Source organism: Chelonia mydas, chromosome 7 (genome assembly GCF_015237465.2).
Source record: "Chelonia mydas isolate rCheMyd1 chromosome 7, rCheMyd1.pri.v2, whole genome shotgun sequence".
NCBI classification, from domain to species: domain Eukaryota; kingdom Metazoa; phylum Chordata; order Testudines; family Cheloniidae; genus Chelonia; species Chelonia mydas.
This window is the reverse complement of record NC_057853.1, coordinates 51,631,295-51,650,231: the sequence shown is the minus strand read 5'-3', so window position 1 is coordinate 51,650,231 and position 18,937 is coordinate 51,631,295. Positions and strand designations below refer to the sequence as shown.

Below are 18,937 nucleotides of genomic sequence, written 5' to 3'. Positions count from 1 at the left end.
ACTCTCCTGCTGATAATAGCTTATGTAAAGTGATCACTCTCCTTACAATGTGTATGATAATCAAGGTGGGCCATTTCCAGCATAAATCCAGGTTCCCTTCTCCCCCCCCGCCCCCAAACAAACCCACTCTCCTGTTGGTAATAGCTTATCTAAAGTGATCACTCTCCTGACAATGACAGGTTTCAGAATAACAGCCGTGTTAGTCTGTATTCGCAAAAAGAAAATGCATCCGATGAAGTGAGCTGTAGCTCACGAAAGCTTATGCTCATATAAATTGGTTAGTCATTAAGGTGCCACAAGTACTCCTTTTCTTTCTCCTTACAATGTGTATGATAATCAAGGTGGGCCATTTCCAGCACAAATCCAGGGTTTAACAAGAACGTCTGAGGAAGGTGGGGGGAGGGGGGGGGGTGTTAGGAAAACCAGGGGAAATAGGTTACTTTGCATAATGACTTAGCCACTCCCAGTCTCTATTCAAGCCTAAGTTAATTGTATCCAATTTGCAAATGAATTCCAATTCAGCAGTCTCTCGCTGGAGTCTGGATTTGAAGTTTTTCTGTTGTAATATCGCAACTTTCATGTCTGTAATCGCGTGACCAGAGAGATTGAAGTGTTCTCCGACTGGTTTATGAATGTTATAATTCTTGACATCTGATTTGTGTCCATTTATTCTTTTACGTAGAGACTGTCCAGTTTGACCAATGTACATGGCAGAGGGGCATTGCTGGCACATGATGGCATATATCACATTGGTAGATGTGCAGGTGAACGAGCCTCTGATAGTGTGGCTGATGTTATTAGGCCCTGTGATGGTGTCCCCTGAATAGATATGTGGGCACAGTTGGCAACGGGCTTTGTTGCAAGGATAGGTTCCTGGGTTAGTGGTTCTGTTGTGTGGTATGTGGTTGCTGGTGAGTATTTGCTTCAGGTTGGGGGGCTGTCTGTAGGCAAGGACTGGCCTGTCTCCCAAGATTTGTGAGAGTGTTGGGTCATCCTTCAGGATAGGTTGTAGATCCTTAATAATGCGTTGGAGGGGTTTTAGTTGGGGGCTGAAGGTGACGGCTAGTGGCGTTCTGTTATTTTCTTTGTTAGGCCTGTCCTGTAGTAGGAAATGGCCCACCTTGATTATCATACACATTGTAAGGAGAGGTTTCAGAGTAACAGCCGTGTTAGTCTGTATTCGCAAAAAGAAAAGGAGGACTTGTGGCACCTTAGAGACTAACCAATTTATTTGAGCATGAGCTTTCGTGAGCTACAGCTCACTTCATCGGATGCATACTGTGGAAAGTGTAGAAGATCTTTTTATACACACAAAGCATGAAAAAATACCTCCCCCCACCCCACTCTCCTGCTGAGTGCACTAGAGAATTGTGAGTGTGCAGCAGGGTCCATGTGGACACATAGGCTGTGTTTGCATGACAGAGCATATGCCAGCATAGCTGGCTAGTGTAGACACAGCCTGCTTGCACTGACAAGGAGTTTTTCTGCAAGTGTAGGACCATCATCTCTCAGAACGACATTGACAAGCCCTCTTCTGTTGACATAACTCTCTACACCAGGGATTTGTCAGGGTCTCTTGGTCAGTCCAGGGTCTGTTTTTTTCACACCCCTGACCAGCATAGATATGCAGCCAGAACTTCTACGCATAGACCAAGCCTTAGTGCTGAGCAGGCTAACGGGGGGTAGATTTACACCCCAGCATACTGTGAACTGAGTATTCATTTAGATAAGCCCTGACAGAAACAAGTAATTCATTTTAGGCCTTGTCTACACTACAAAGTTTTTTCGGCAAAAGGTATGTTGCTTTAATTTAACCGCTGTTGCATATCCACACTAGCTCTTTGTATCGTCAGAGCACATCCACACTAGCAGCTCTTGCATCAGCACAGAGCAGTGTACTGTGGGTAGTTATCCCACTGTGCAACTGGCTGCAGGGTGTTTTGGGAAGAGTTTTTGCAGTGCCTCATGGGGCAGGTACAGCATCACATGATGCAGGTTTCTCAATCCTATCGTTCCATGGGCATCCTACTATACTGTCAGCCGCTTTTCAGCTGAAGTGTGTGCAGGGAGGGAGAGGAGAGTTGTGTGTCTGGGATGGGGAAGAGAGTAGGCTGACCGACCTATCCTGAGGCAGGGAGGGGGACACCTGCCCCCGCCCCGCCCTGGCTCTGCTCGGCACAGCAGTCGCTCCTGAAGCAGCCCGCCTGCCCTGCCTATGGTTCTGTGATTCTCTCCGAGTTGTCCCACAGCCGCCTCAGCTGCCGGGAGTGACATCCTCAGCAGCTCTGTGAGCTCTCCGTGCTGAAGAATGTCAAAGCAACATAGCAGTTCCCCCTCCCCACCCCCACGCCCTCACATACACACTCCCCGCAGCAGCAGTCTGCCTGCCACTGTATCCTAGCACAGGGCAGAACAGGAACATTCCCTGTTAACGATTTGCTCTTTGTTCCCGGAGCATAACAGCAGCTGGCTGTCAGATGCTGTCAGACACTGCCCAGAGCTTTGAAAGGGGAGGGGTGCATGACTGCAGGGCAGCAGAGATCAAAACAGTGAGCAGAGCGCTCATGACGGGCATTGTGGGATACTGGTGGAAGCCCGTTATGTCAACAAAACAAACAGCAGCGTCTACACTGACGCTATGACTCTTAGAGTTTGCCACAAAAAGCTCTATGCCTCTCGTTCAGGTGGTTTTATTTTGTCGGCAAAACAGCAGAATTTTGCCGCCAAAAGTAGCTTTGCAGTGTGTACACCTCCCCCGTTTTGTCAGCAAAAGGCAGCTTTTGCTGACAAAACTTCGTAATGTAAACAAGGCCTTAATGTTCATATGCCCAGCTGGCATCATGGCCCAGCTGGCATAGCATTTAACAGTTTTTATGTCAAGAGCAATATGTGAATAATTCCATTTGTAGCTGCAGCAGTCTCTTCTTCAGAAGAATCTTCCTTGAGCATGTCTCTTCTTCAGAATTTTGTCCCTTTCTTATTAAATAGCAACTTTCTATAGCCAGTGATTCTAACTGTCAGGTAATATCTGCCTGAGGCAGCATAAACTAATGGCTAGTTCAGAGGGCCTGGGAATGGGCAGGCCTGGCACCAGTTAGCTTTGTGGTCTTGTCCTGTCACTTACCTCTCTACTCCTCATTGCTGGGCCTGTAGATGAGGTTCAGACTTATCCAGCATTAAGTGCTTTGGATGAAAAGTGCTATTGAAAGGCAAGATGACAGTGGAATATTTAAAAAAACAAAAACCTTCCATTCTTTATTTTCATTAAATAAATACTAAGGAATTTTGGTTCTGGAGTTTTTGATCAAATTGATTGGAGGCTCAGATTGGAAGACTGACTGAATTAAATGGGGGACACAGCCTTGTAGCAGGTGAAATCCACTTTCTTGATAACTAACCTATGGGTATTTGTTACTCGGGAACCACATGCAAGAATTTTTAATGCCTTTCCATTTCTCCTCCTTATGTCGGTGAGAATACGAGGGGATATTTTCAGAAGTGGCTAGTCATTTTTTGAATTCCTCAATTTTTCCATGCCCAACTTGAGATACCTTAACCAGGCCTGACTTTTGGATAGTGCTGAGCACCCACCTCTGAAAATCAGGCCTCTTGAAGGTATGTGAGGTTGGACACCCACCCACCCTCCAATCCACTAGTCATGTTTGAAGATGTCAGCCTACATTTGATCTGAATGGAAGCCCAGCCCCATGATAAATCTGAACAATCCTGCTCCCAGGCCTGGCTTACAGAGGGCTCAGTGAGAGAGCGGTTGTGTCAACTTGTGCTCCAGAACCAAACCATTCCATTAATAAAAAAATAAAAATAAAAAAGCTTGAGAATGAATGCAGTGGATCCAGTGAAGTCTGCCGACAGCTCGAGACAATAGCTCTGATAGGTGTGCCCCAGCCGCGTCTTTTCAGTGATCTATTGTGTCTGAAACCTAATGTCTGCTTTATGGACTCTTTCACTGTCATGCAGCGCGAGCAGCTGGGGATAGGGATGTTCATAGCGTGAAGATCCTCAGTCTGCTGAGAGCTCTGTCCCATTATAGGGTCGCAGCTGGGTGGATTTGGGGAGAGTGCTTCTCTGGTTCTGCAGAGCTGCCCTTGTGCTGCATGTTCATCGGGCTGCCCTGGCACTTCCCGCCTGCATGTCAGACACTTCTGACATTGCCTTTGCTCCCTTGCATGCAGGAAATAAGGCACATAGGAAGCGCACACAACCGGAGTGCTATGCCATTCACTGCTGCCACCGCTTCCAGCACTGCCCCCAAAGTGATCACTGCCCAGTACAACAGCCCCGCAGGCCTGTACTCCTCAGAAAACATCCAGACCTTCAACAGTGCTGTGGAGTCTAAGTCATCTGGTGATGCCCAGGACCCCAGCAAGCCGTAAGTAGTTCCCCACTTCTCTCTTCCTGCCCCCTCCTTGGTGGGATGTCTGTTGTCATGGAGTGAGCTTTGTCATAAACTCATTGCGAGCGTATCCATTCTTTAACGTGGGACAGTTCTCTTTCAGGCTTGTGGAAGGAGTGCAACTAGCAGGTGTGAGACGGGATGTGGTCCGGGGGCATGGCTTGTGGGGGGCAGGGAATGTTCTGCAAGGTGCAAAGGTGAAATTAACAATTGTGTGTTTTTGTTTGCTAGAGACCAGCGCAGTTTCAGCGTGCATTCAGCATGACATACCAGCCCTTAAAATCACCCTCTGACCGAAACAGGTGCTCAATGCTTTATTATCAGCACTTTGTACAATTAGTGTTTTCTTCTGGCTTTGCAAGTAGTGCAGGAAGGGTACAGTGTGGTACGGAGGAAAGAGCAGTCCCTTTTCAGAGAGAGCTTTGAAATCTTACAGGGACAATGTGAAGGCTTGGAGTTTTTATTAAACTGCCCTTTTCTTTGGATTTTAAAGAATTGCAGAGAGCTCTGGGCAGTTGTTTCTCTTCTGTTCAACCTTTTACACGGTTGAGATTGCAAGTCTGAAAATGTACCCTACCTCGACAGCAGTCCCAGCAGGACAGCCACGGGGTGGGTTTGTGTTTCCATCTGACCCTTGCTAAGTAACTCACACTTCACCAAAAAAACTAGCCTGCTTCTAGTCTGAAGTGCTAGAAACAAACCCGAGTATGTCTGATGATGTGAGCACAGTGCTGGAAGCCAGGAACCTGGTGGGCTCTGTTCCTGGCTCTGACACTGGCTTCCTCTGTGACCTTGAGCAAGTCACTCACTTAACCTCCCGATGTTCCAGTTTCCACATCTGTAAAATGGAGATAATGATGATAATAAATCAGAGCACTTGGGTGTTATTTGTATTACCGTAGCGCTTAGGAGCACTGGTCGTGGACCAGGACACCATGGTGCTAGGTGCTGCACAAACACAGAACAGAGGCCATCACAATCTGAAGATACTGGCCTCTGCTTTCAAAGTTGCAGTTTTATGCCTGTGCGTTAGGTGCTAATCCTCTAAATCCCTGACTTGCAGGTGCAGTCAAAAGGGAGATGTCCAGGGAACTTCAATTGTGGTCACAGTTGTTTGTGCCTGCAGTAATTGAGACCTTTTAATACCAGTCTGAAAACACAGCTCCATAAGTGCTTATGCTAGCTCATAGCCACCGTGATAACAGCAGGACAATGTTTGGCTTCCCTGCCCCCACGGGTTATTTTTGCCTTCTGCTTCCCTCCTGAGAGGAGGCTGGTGTCAGTGAGTCCCATGGGGCTGTCACTCCCCCCTCCCTCCCTCCCTGGAAAGAGGGCAGGTGGCAGAGGGTGGGCAGAGATTGTAAATAGCTGCTAAAGCCTAGCAGGATTTTGTTTACCAAACAGGTGTCCCTTCAGAATTGAATTAACAGCTACCGCAAGGCTGCTTTAATCAGGCCTTCGCCTGTCCAACCCCAGACAAAGTGACTTACGCTCTGCGGCTTGTTTTTCAATGGTTCAGACTTCGAAGTGGGGCTGGAACCATGTTTATCTAACATCACGTGATCTATAATGCACGGCCTCCAGCATCCATCCAGAGCATCTTTCTCTGAACTCAAGAGGCCGGATCCGTGTGCCAGTGTTATTCCAGAGGAACGTAATTGAAATTGTCCAGCCTAGCGTGTTTCCTCTAGACTTACACTGGTGTAAGTGATGCAGAGTCTGGCCAGAGAAACTGCAACCACTATATTTGGTTTTCAGATCTTTACAAAAGAACTGCCTTATGGTGACAGGTGGTGGGTGAGGGGAGGGAATTAGCATTTAGTTCCTCCTGCTACACTGTACACTTTGAGTGGTCTGGATTGCAGTCTGGAGGTGTGACTGCAGTTCATGTAGGCATACCCGTTCTAACTAGATTAAAACTAGCTCAGGCATGCCTCCATGTGCTCAGTCACACCTCCTGACTGCAGTGTAGACATACCCTTTGTGCTCAGCCGGAAAATCAGCATTAGCCAGAAGCTTTCCCATAGAGCTGATCTGTATATGGTGGATCCTTCTAGTGAAAGGAACACCTGATTTGAAGTACTCATTTCAGAATTGCTTGGGAATTTGGTTTAGTCCTCCATTAACTTCTTCCTTCCTTCCTTCCTTTCTTTTTTCCCCCCCTGTGTTTTCCTCTCAACTCTGCAACCTTAAAAAAAAAAACAAAAAAAAAAACCCCAACCTCCCTGTAACCTTTTCCTGCCTCTAGCCGTTTATTGCCTCCTGGGTTCCAGGCACCTTTTGCAACAGTCTATAATCCTCTCCAGCCGCACACCTCCTTGCCTCCATTGCAAAGGAGGCACAGCACCTCCTCCATCCCAAGCCAAGTGAGAGTTGGGCCCGAACAGCTAAAGCAAGCCGCTCAGATCTGCCCCAACAGCCCTGTGGAAGTGGAGGTGCCGGGACTCAAAGTGGTGCACGTGCAATTTAATTCCCCCTTGCAGCTCTATTCCCAGAGAAACATCCTGGATACTTTACAAGGGCAGATCTCTTCCGTTAGCCCTGCTTTTCCCAGGTAACCTTGCCTGCTGCGTGCGTGACTTACTGGGCGCACATGTGCATCCACGGCTTCATCTCCACAAATGACTTGTTACTTGTCCATTGCTCACAGTGTCCACCTGTCACCAAGAATCTGAGGTTTTATGTGTCACCTTTGTGAATGAAAACTTAGTGCATGATGTTCTCATCACAGACACTTTCTCTGCATTGTATTTCTTTGCTGTGCACAATGCAAAGCACTGAAATGTACCAAATCAGTCTGCCACTCTCCTCTGCTGCTGCTGCCGCCACACACACACACAGACACACACACACACAGACAGACAGAATGGTGAAATGTACAAGATTGGAATACTTGAAAAATGGTCTTGTATTGACTTGACTTGTTCAGTGGAAGGGTGAGTGGGGTTGCTATTTAAAGCACCAGACTGGTAACATTTCGTTCCCAAATCCCTAATTCGGTAGTAACTGGAAGGCACTGCCATCTGTCCAGCTGGTAAATATCCTGTCAGCTTTCATTTCACATAGATCTGGTGAGTGTATGTGTGTATTGAAGGATCAGGGTATGTAGCCTGAGTTAGTCCAATTTCTGGCAAGAACAGGCTCCTCCTCCCCAGTGTTCACTTCCCAGGCAGGTGGCACCTACTAATCTGGAGGCAGGGTGGCTTAGTAGACAGCACTGCATTGCATTGAGGAGACCTGGGTTCTATTCCCAGTTGAGCCATTGGATTGCTGGGTGACTTTCAACAAGTCCCTTCACCGCCCTGTGCCTCAGTTTCTCCATCTGTAAGGGTAATGACACTTACCTCCTTTGTAGAGCGCTTTGAGATCTACAGATGAAAAGCAATATAAATAGTTCTCTGTTCTATTAGCCTGTATTGATGGTAGGCAGTTTAACGCTGTGATTCCCTGATGCTAACTGGCACCAGCACAGCAGTTCAGAATCTGTACTGAGTTATCTGAAATCACAGTCGGCATGATATTAGTGATTGTCTGAAGGGCCAACCCTCCAGTTGTTTAAACAACATTCAGCACACTTGGTTTTCAGATGATATTAAAATCAAAGTGGGCAGAGAAAAGCAAAGCTTAAGCCACTTAAAGCATCTTTGCAGAATAGCCGAGAGGCCAGTTCCTTTCACAGGAGCTGGTTAGGAAATCAGCTGCAGCACTACATTCTTAGATTACTACAGTTAGTTTGTGTCTATTTCAGTTTACAGTGCTATGAACTGGCTACTATGTATGAGTCCCATCCTCCTTTGCTGGACAAAATTAGAATTGCATAACTTTGTCATAGCTCCTATACTGCTAACAGTCCTTTTAGCCAAGTGTTAAGGACCATGTACTTTTGGAGCAGGAGGATCTGAGTTTTCACCCAACAGTCACTGCAGAGATCCACGTGGCTAAGTTTTGCAATAGAACAGCCAGGAAATCCCAGATCGCCACCGATTTATAACAATACAGTGCAGTTCGTGAACTACAAGGAGCAAAGCATTTTGGTGTTACAACCTGTAATTGATATGCTTTACCTCAGGAACAGTAAAACATCACTACTTCTTATTGCTAATCCAGACCCTGATAATGCTGACAGAAGAACCCAAGTGGATCTCCACCTACTTCTAAACAAAAGTTCAGTGCCTGTGCATTAGAATTCCCTACTGCCCAGTCTTGAAGACCTTTGTTACCTTTACAAAATCATAGAATATCAGGGTTGGAAGGGACCTCAGGAGGTCATCTAGTCCAACCCCCTACTCAAAGCAGGACCAATCCCCAATTTTTGCCCCAGATCCCTAAATGGCCCCTTCAAGGATTGAGCTCACAACCCTGGGTTTAGCAGGCCAATGCTCAAACCACTGAGCTATCCCTCCCTCCCAGAATGTACCACAGTAAAATAAAAGTGAAATTACGCTTACCAAAATACACCGAGTGAGGCTGTCTTTGTGTGGGTTTTATTACTGTGGCTGGTTGGTATCTTGCTAATTTTCAAAACTCAGTAATTCAACAGTGGGTCTTCTGGTCACTACTATGAATTAGCAAGGTTCCTCTGCTCTCCTTTTGGAATGATTAACTCCACTGAACGATGTCAGAGTTGTCTTCTGCCAAATATCTGTCCCCACAGACTCTGACTTTTAAGCCAGTTCTATCACTTTGTATTAATAGCATTAGTATGTGCCCTTTCCCCAAGACGTGAGCTATTGCACAATTTAATGAAGGGTTTTTTTATTTTTTATCTTTTTTGGTCTGTCTTCACAGTCTCATTTTCTAAAAAATGTATCCCTGAGTGCTAAAATGTGGAAGGTCTGACGTGTACATTATGCACATTGTCACAATACTTGTTTGTTTAAAATGTTGTGTGTCTGTTTATAATGCTCCGTAAGACAATTTTAAGCATTTGCTTTTCAGTGTACATGGATTAAATATCCTTAGTATTGTGGTTGAAAGACTAACAGTGGGCTTCAGCCCATTATTTTGAGAGTAGAAAGGGTGGTGGGAGAACACCAGGGTATAAGAATGTAATGGGGGGCATGGATTAATTTAGGATAATCCAGGGAATTTCCTATATAATAGACATGGGAACTTGATCCTGTTTCAGGTCATTGAGATTCATATTCTGGAAGCTTGAACGTATGTGTGTATTGCTCAAAAGAGTACACCGCTTTCACTCCAGAATATTTTACCATAGATGGGAACATTTTTTGAGATTATTTCCTGAAAAAGTGCATTATAACATTTGCCATCAATTTACTCTGTGGCGCTTGAAGTGTTGATTGTGCAGGGCTAACCCCCAGATGACTTGATGATGCATTGGCATGGAAAATATGCAGTTGCTTCATCATCAGAAAGATTTCTCTCACCAAGTTTGTCTCACTTTTCAGGATGCTTGTGTACAAGTGCCTGTACTTCCTGTGTGTGGCAGCGGAGTTCTTGTAGGCTGAACCTCGCAAACCACTTACGTCTGCTCATTGTATCTCATTTAACTTAGTTGGCAGATAACCTAGTAGGTCATTCCTCAGTGTCCCATTTTTTAAAGAAGACATTTTCCCCAATCCAACTTGGGTAATGTTTCTAGCTGTATTCATTTAGGAGGCTTCAACTAGCACAAATGCATCCACAGAGAGATGATTTATAGTCTGAGGTGTGACATTTACACTTCAAAACCAAAACCATTAAACTGAGATTGCTAATCACTCATACACCACAAAAGGCAACACAAAGGTCTCGGTAGGCAATGGAGATGCAGTGCTTAGAGCAGCAGCTTGGGGGTCAGGAGGTGGAACGTTATTCCTGACTCTGCCACTGACCTGCTCTGTGAGCTTAGGCAAATTGCTGAAGTGCTCTGTGTCTCAGTTACCCTATCTGTAGAATGGAAATATTGGTACCGATTATTTAAAAAGCACTTTGAGCTTGAAACTGCAGCTGTCACTCTTAGGAGTAAGAGTGCAGGACCAGGTCTCTCTGTAATGCAAAAGGTTTTTTAATAAGAGCGTTATTAATAGAAGCTAATCAATATTGATATGTGTATGTAATATTAGGAATGGAATACAAATTCCCTGTTCAGCAAAGCACTTAAATATGTGCTTAACTTGAATTGCGGCATTGGTCCCCCTGCATGCCAGGGCCCTGGCCTAGAGCAGGAACAAGCAGAGAGTCACCCCTCTGTAGCTGAAGTTGAAACTCAGCTTTCATTACTGAGCCCCATTTGCTCCCCATTGCCTGCACTAAACACTCCCTGTCTCTAGCTCTAGTTGTGCTTAGAACCAAGCCAGATCGCCCTCCTTAAACAACAGGAGCTGGGCCTGCTCCAAGAGCAGCGCAATTCATTCTTTATGGCAAAATGGGCTTTTTTTGCTTTTTTTTTTTTTTTTAAGCAGAACTGTTATTTCCTGCAAAGTACCTTTTTAAATTTCTTACACTGAATTGCAAAGTATACTTGAGAAGGGTGTGTGTGTTTCAAACAGTGGAAATCCTCTAAAAATAGAGTGTGTTCCACTGGGAAGCCATGGTGTTCATCTCACTAGGATTGCACTTCACTTGTGCAAACATAGCCTTTATCGCTACTGTTTTATGCTGTATGTTTGCATATGGGGGTGTTGGTTCGCAGATTGTGGCAGTGGATTGTTTTAATTATAGGTCATTTATCAAGTATTTTTTTTAATATTCTCCCCAGTTTGGAGCACCACAACCAGCCCTCCAGTAACCTTGTCATAGACAAGGAGTCTGAGGTTTACAAGATGCTCCAGGAGACTGAAGACCCAAAGGAACCACCCAGGCAATCTGCTTCATTCCTTGTGCTACAAGAAATTTTAGAATCTGAAGGTAAGCAGTTACTGTGTTCTCCATGTGGCTGTCAGATTCCCTTTGCTATGATCTGATTTAAGGTATACATTTGGTTTAAAAGCAAACCCTCTTCCCCACCTGCTGATTTTTCAAAGTGGCCTTTGTAGATGATTTCCACAGAAACCTACAGACACACTTTTCCATTAACTTCCGTGTGCGGGGATACTCTTTCCATACAGTTGTTACGCATATGTGCCCATGAGTTTGAACTCTTACTGCATGAGCATTTTAAAAACAAATCCTAAAACATCAAAAAGGAATCCTTTTAAAAAAGTTTTAGAAACTCCCCCAAATTTTCTAAATATCAGGCTTCACTTTTCACTGGGTAAAGAATGTTTAGAGTCAAGATTGTATGGGACACTGTGTGTGAGGGTGTGAGCGCTAAAGCTAGCAGTTTCCATCCTCTCGGCAAGGAAAGGGGAAAAATCAGACGCAGCTGAAATCCAGGAAAGGACTGGCTCTGTTAAGGACGAGTAGCTGAAGGTGCCGCTCTTTTTGGGACCACAGGGTCAACATCTGGACTTCGCAATCCACAACCACAATCTCCTTATCAAAGGGATCTGTGCTGTACTTAGTTGAGCCCCAGATCTTAAGTTCGTTTGTTTTTAACTCCATTCTGTAACAAACAGGTCTAGACAGGGAAAGAGATGTGTTTGACAATGGCCATTAAAAGCCTTTCTTTGGCTGAGTTCACAGCACTGGAAGGTGTATGTCTAAGTCCATCTGTAGTAACATGGTGGTCTGGTATGAGTCTGGAAGTGAAACAGATCTGTCAAATTCCATTGTCCAAGCTGAGTGATTTGCAAAGAGCAAACAGCCTTAAAGTGAGAAGCAAATTGAATTCTTAAAATTCTTTTAGTTTAATCCAAGATAAAATCATATATTTTTTAAAGTGTCCCTGTTTATGTTGTATATTTGCTTGTAACTTACAGCTACCGATGGGAGTTCTGCACATATGTGCGAAACTCTCATCACATTTGTGAACCACAGAGAAAGTCTACCCCGTTCTCAATAGCACTGAAGACAATAAGAGGCAAAGGTGCTTCTTATTCTGTTTTGCAAGGATTTGCAGCATTGCTGGAAATCTCTAGCACTGAAATGTGCCTACCTGGTAAAGGGCCAAAATGGGCTATTGCTTGGTTTCATTCTGAGTTGATAATCCTTGATACTGAGCAGGACCTGTAAAGTTATGCATCCCTGAAAGAATGTTTGTTGCTTAACTTGCTTCCCCTTCAACACAGCTCAGAAAGGCTCTGGCATTCCAGGCCAGATGCTTGGGGATGCTGATAAAGTGTACAGTGATAAACAGAGGCACAGGCAGCAAATGCTCAAAGACTCTGAGCCAGATCCGCAGCCGGTGGAAGTCGGCAGAGACACCGCTGTCTTCCGTCAGTAGACTGCTTTATACCAGCTGAGGATCTGGGCCCATATCTTTTGGAACTTGGAATAACAACCAATGAAATAACACAGTCCCTCTTTGGTGAGCCTCAAATCCCTTTGCAGCCTTAGAGCTCTTATTGGGAGGGTGGGAGGAGTCACATTTCATGTCAAATAAGGTAGGAAGGGTTTTTTTAAATAACTAAAAAGATGTTTTAGAGTTGGCTACCATGAGCAAGCTGCTGTGCCTCTTCCCTGTACAGTCCATAATATTGGATTGTCTGGATGGAGCAACAGTAGTTACACGTGTCACTGAGGGACATCCTCACGAGCGGCAGTGACTCTGAAGTGGTGCTGGATCCTTCCTGGTCCATTTGAAGGCGACTCAGGATTAAGGAGCTTTGCAGCTGCATAACTATATCAGTCCTCCTACTGTGGGCAAAACACTAACATAGATGAGTTGGACTGGGGCCAAGAGGGACTTGCGACTCTGCGGTTTAGCCTGCATTAGTGCAAACCCTGCTTTGTCTTGGTACAGTGTGTCAACCGCAGGGGTCACCCCAGGGTAACTGCAGTGATGTAGGTACAGCGACGCAGGTGTCCTTGATGTAGGCAGGGCTGTCTTAGCAGGCTGGCTGAAAGCCAGCTTTGACAGGGCGAGCCATGGGCCCAACAGGCAAATGGTGCAACAACATCCGCAGAGCATGTGGCTGGTCATGCTCTGGCCTTTCTCTGTACTCTGCTGTGATAATAGGAGCTGTAGCTGGCAGCTGCATCATAGCTAGGGCCCTCCAAATTCATGGCCATGAAAAATATGTCACGGACCGTGAAATCTAATCTCCCCCTGTGAAATCTGGTCTTGTGTGTTTTTACCCTATACTATACAGATTTCACAGGGGAGACCAGCATTTCTCAAACTGGGGGTCCTGACCCAGAAGGGAGTTGCGGGGGGGGGGGGGTCACAAGGTTATTTTAGGGTATTTCCACACTTACTTCTGCGCTGCCTTCTGAACTGGGTAGCCTGAGAGCAACGGCTGCTGGCTGGGTGCCCAGATCTGAACCCAGCGCCCCACCATCAGCAGCGCAGAAGTAAGGGTGGCGATACCACACCAGGCATCCTTACTTCTGTGCTGCTGCTGGCAGTGGCTCTGCCTTCAGAGCTGAGCTCCTGGCCAGCAGTCGCCTCTCTCCAGCTGCCCAGCTCTGAAAGCAGCATCGCCGCCACCAGCAGCAGTGCAGAAGTAAGGGTAGCAGCACTGCAACTCCACACCCCCAATAACCTTGTGATCCCCCCACAACTCCTTGTTTGGGGTCAGGACCCCTACAATTACAACACCGTGAAATTTCAGATTTAAATAGCTGAAATCATGACATTTACAATTTTAAAAAAATCCTATGACCTTGAAATTGACCAAAATGGACCATGAATTTGGTAGGGCCCTAATCATAGCACAAGCTTCCTCCTTTATTCTTTCATCGGTGCCATGTGGGCTGGACTGCAGCAACTTGTGTTTATGACCTTCCTGGCCATTGTGGCTGTTTCTATGGGGTTTTATCCCCTTTCTTTGACACACACTGGATGCAGCTCACTCTTGGGTTTGAGTAACATACTCTTGAGAGACACAAGGGTGTTCCTCCCATGCCCTGTCCCATCCTGCCTGAGATGGAATAAAGTCCCTCTGTCCTATCCTGATCTATAATGTATGTACCACTGTCTATAAATTGAGAGGATCTGCAGCCCTTCTTTACTGCCACGTTATTTTAAAAGCTCTTTCATAATCCACTTTCTTTACTGTAAGGCTAGTAATATTTCAATGGTTTCAAGGGGAAGGGGGGATAGCTCAGTGGTTTGAGCATTGGCCTGCTAAATCAAGGGTTGTAAGTTCAATCCTTGAGGGGGCCATTTAGGGATCTGGGGCAAAAATTGGGGATTGGTCCTGCTTTGAGCAGGGGGTTGGACTAGATGATCTCCTGAGGTCCCTTCCAACCCTGAGATTCTATGATTCTAAAAGGAACTCTACAAATAGGCTTACTGTGGTGTTTATGCACACTTCAATTAACTATCCCTAGAGTCCAAAGCCAGGAGGGACCCTTGTGATCTTCCATAACACAGGCCCTAGGAGTTCCCTGGATTAATTCCTGCTTCAAGTCCAACAGCTGTATTGAACTAGAGCACCTCCTCTAGCAAAGCATCCAGATCTGGATATAAAGATTCCTCTTGCAGTTTGTGCAGCCCATAATCCAAAATGCTCTGTTTGTATTCCCAGGGGATCCCAATAAACCTTCTGGATTTAGAAGCGTGAAAGCACCAATGACAAAAGTTGCCTCGTCGATTGGAAATGCCCAGAAACTGCCCATTTGTGATAAGTGTGGATCCGGCATTGTGTAAGTATTGACCCGTCCCAATCGCTTATAGGCTATGTCTGCACTACACACCGCTGGTAGCAGCGTGTAGGGTATATGTATCTACTACAAGCTGCAGTGAAAAGCTTGCTGCATCTGCACTGTGGTATGTGGCAGTGAAAGGCTCGGGCAGCGGGGAGAGAGCAGTCTAAAGCTTCAGCATTCCCTACTAATGGAGCCTTTCACTGTGGCAAGGAAAGGCTCTGGCAGGGCTAGCCTTTCCCTGTGGCAGGAGAAAGCTCCAGCAGAAGAGAACTGGCTGAGTCCTTCCCCGCTGTCTCCCCACAGTCTTCCCAGTGGCAGGGAAGGGCTCCAGCAGTGCGGAGGCCACAGGACACTAGCAGCATAGATAGGGAAGCATAGTCTGGGGGGAATAGAGCCGTGCAAGGTATGTACTCGCATATATACTCACCCCCTTTAGGTGCATCTTTACTTGCCTAAGCCATGCCTCACCAGCTACACTGTGGTTTATACCCATGTGCGGTGCTGTGATGGTATGAAGAAGAAGTGTGCAGTGTAGACATTCCCATAGAGTGGAGCTCGCTGTACTATAGCGTGTCTGTATAGGGCAGGGGTGGGCAAACTACGGCCTGCGGGCCATAGGTAGTTAACAAGCTGCTGTGTAGCTTCCTTATTTTGGTTTGGCTAGTTGCAAAGAGCATTTGCACTGTGTTTCCCTGAGCGGGCAGGCCCATGTACAGTGGAACAGTTTGACACCCTAACTACAGTTTAGAGTTAGTGACTGTTTGTAGCATCGGAAAATTCAGCCAGGGTCCAGGCACCTTTTGCTTCTCCCACAAACATTTGGTTTTTATGTTGCCAGTCAGAGGGCTGCCCTTTGGCTCTGCAGCCCTTTGCCCAAACTGGTTGTGCTGGAGTTATGTTTTCGCTAATTTTACTTGGTTTTGAGCCATTCGAACCCACTGTTCATGGTACACCCTCAGTGTTACCAAACACACCCATTTACCAGCTCCTCTCTAAGACTAAGGCCTGTCTACACTACAAAGTTAGGTTGATGTAAGTCACCTTGCGCTGAAGTGAGCTGTAGCTCACGAAAGCTTATGCTCAAATAAATTGGTTAGTCTCTAAGGTGCCACAAGTACAACCTATTTCTGTGTGTGTCTACACTCAGATTTGTCTCTGGCCGACATAAGCACCCTGTTACGCCGATACAGTAACACCACCACCCTGAACGGCCTTGAGCCATAGTCAACCAATTGAGGTCGATGCAGTGCAAGTGTGACCTGTGTCAATCCTAACAGTCTTCCAGCAGCTGTCCCACAATGCCCCATTCCCTGTGACAGTGACTGCTCTGGTCACAATTGTAAACTCCACTGCCCTGGGGTTGTAGAGACCAGAAGCTGCTCCCCATTTTAACCCCCACTCCACGTTCTTTTGAAATGCCTTTTCCTGGTTGCCCAGTTTGGCAAGCACACCCAAAAGCCCAGCTAACCATGCCAGCTCCACTCACTGGGCACGCTCCGGCCTGGAGTGGATGGGAGGTGTTGGGTCTCCGGGGCCTGTGGGGAGAAGGGGCTGTGCAAGCACAGCTACAGCACAGCCACAGAGACGTGGACCTCTCTGGACAGATTGCCCCGGGATGCAGGCAAAGGGGTCTGACAGGGATCCGTTGCAATGCCGAGTGACAGCGAAGGGACTTTGCCAGGGATATCACCAGAGAACATCAACAGGGACTTTCCCTGGAACTTGCTTGTGCGTGGGAGGCCAGTTCTAAAAATGCTTTCGGAGAGCAGGGTTCTCGTCTGTGCATAGCGCTATCCAGTCACAGGGCCAGATCCTCATCAGGTGTGAATTGATGTAGCACTGCAGGGATCAGTGAGGTTACACCAACTGAAGATCTTGCCCATAGTCTCTCTAACTGTGCATGGCCCTGGCCTGCACTGTGTGTGAGGGGACGAGAGTTTTTATTCTTTCCTGGGCATCAGTCTGTGTCCAGCGGGGGTATCCACACTCTGCCTCCCTAGAGCCGTGCTCCCCAAAGATACTCTCACTGGCACGTTGCTGCTGCAGAACAGCTGCCTCCTTCCCACCCTAGGGGATGGCTGTGCTGCCTGGGGCAGTCCCAGTGGTGTGCAAGCATGGGGGATTTCAGCCAGGAAGTCCTTGGGGGATTGCGGGAGCCCCAGAGCTGAGCGATCATGTTGTTTCCCACAGGGGGGCGTTCGTGAAACTGCGTGACAAGCAGCGCCATCCAGAGTGCTATGTGTGTAGCGACTGCGGGACAAACCTCAAGCAGAAAGGACACTTCTTTGTGGAGGATTGCATCTATTGCGAGACGCATGCCCGGGAGCGAGTGACCCCGCCCGAAGGCTATGAGGTGGTCACTGTCTTTCCAAAGTGAATGACATCATCCGCTCTGTATTATTTTTCCCACACTAATGTTTTCCAAAAAGCAGCCCCCCCGCCCCCGCCCCCCCCCCGCCCCCTGTGTGAACCTGCCTTGCAATAAGGAATGCTCGGCATGGCTTTTCTTTTGCTGCCACAGTAACCCTCCATCTGTTAGCCTTAGGTGCCACTAATTGTTCAACACTTGCATTTTTTAAAATCTGCTCTGACAAATCAGTTTGGAACCCTTTTTTGTACTGTCCAATCTTTCTCCCTTCACTGTTGATTGCAGATGAAAATCAGAAGCCAAAGCCGAAGCACAGAAGCTATGTGGCTCAGTTGTTTTTCCTTCTGTTCATGTTCAATAAACATGATGAATCTACAAGACAAACTGTTGTCTGCATTTCTTTCAGTTCTGTGTATGTTGGCCTCCTCCTGCCCCCACGCACAAAAAACACTTCGCATTCTGATCAGGCTTGGCAGAATTCGATTAGTATCTTTTGGCAATTTAGATGTTTGTTTTTTAAGAATTTTTTTTACATTTTTATTAAGGCTGTCGATTAATCACAGTTAACTCACGTGATTAACTCAAAAAATTAATTGTGATCGCAGTTTTATTCTCACTGTTAAACAGTAGAATACCGATGGAAAGTTATTAAATAATTTTGGATATTTTCTACATTTTCAAATATATTGATTTAAATTACTGCACAGAATACAAAGTGCACAGTGCTCACTTTATAGTATTATTTTTATTACAAATATTTGCACTGTAAAAATGATAAACAAAAGAAATAGTATTTTTCAATTCACCTCATACAAGTACAAGTAGTGCAATCTCTTTGTCGTTAAAGTGCAACTTATAAATGTAAATTTTTTTGTTACATAACTGCACTCAAAAACAAAACAATGTAAAACTTTAGTGCTGACAAGTCCACTCAATTCTTGTTCAGCCAATCACTATGAAAAACAAGTTTGTTTACATTTGTGGGAGATAATGCTGCCCGCGTCTTATTTACGTTACCTGAAAGTGAGAACAGGCGTTTGAATGGCACTTTTGTAGCCAGCATTGCAAGGTATTTACATACCAGATATGCTAAACATTTGTATGCCCCTTCATGCTTTGGCCACCATTCCAGAAGAAATGCTTTCATGCTGATGACACTCATTAAAAAAAAAAGTGTTAAATAATTTGTGACTGAACTCCTTGGGGGAGAATTGTATGTCTCCTGCTCTGTTTTACCCGCATTCTGCCGTATATTTCATGTTATAGCGGTCTCGGATGATGACCTAGCACATGTTGTTAATTTTAAGAATACGTTCACTGCAGATTTGACAAAACGCAAAGAAGGTTTCGATGTGAGATTTCTAAAGATAGCAATAGCACTCATCCCAAGGTTTAAGACTCTGAAGTGCCCTCCAAAATCTGAGAGGGAGAAGGTGTGGAGCATGCTTTTAGAAGTCTTAAAAGAGCAACACTCAGATGTGGAAGATACAGAACCCAAACCACCAAAAAGGAAAATC

The 18,937-nt window shown here is 45.9% G+C and overlaps 1 protein-coding gene across 5 annotated transcripts in view; it reads left to right on the top strand.

Annotated features, from left to right (window-relative positions):
- Positions 1-17,804, top strand: part of PDLIM1 (PDZ and LIM domain 1) — an 84,271-nt gene extending 66,467 nt beyond the window's left edge. For 2 of the 5 annotated variants that reach the window (XM_043551384.1, XM_037903670.2), the window contains 5 exons: positions 4,646-4,716; positions 6,663-6,968; positions 11,118-11,266; positions 14,932-15,049; positions 17,243-17,804. In XM_043551384.1, the coding sequence (XP_043407319.1) occupies positions 4,646-4,716; positions 6,663-6,968; positions 11,118-11,266; positions 14,932-15,049; positions 17,243-17,429 (831 nt within the window). In that variant the 3' untranslated portion in view covers positions 17,430-17,804. Of the gene's footprint in view, positions 1-4,193; positions 4,391-4,645; positions 4,717-6,662; positions 6,969-11,117; positions 11,267-14,931; positions 15,050-17,242 lie in introns of those variants that run through there. The other 3 variants (XM_037903669.1, XM_043551383.1, XM_037903668.2) reach the window with 3 other exon arrangements.
- Positions 17,805-18,937: the final 1,133 nt, after the last annotated feature.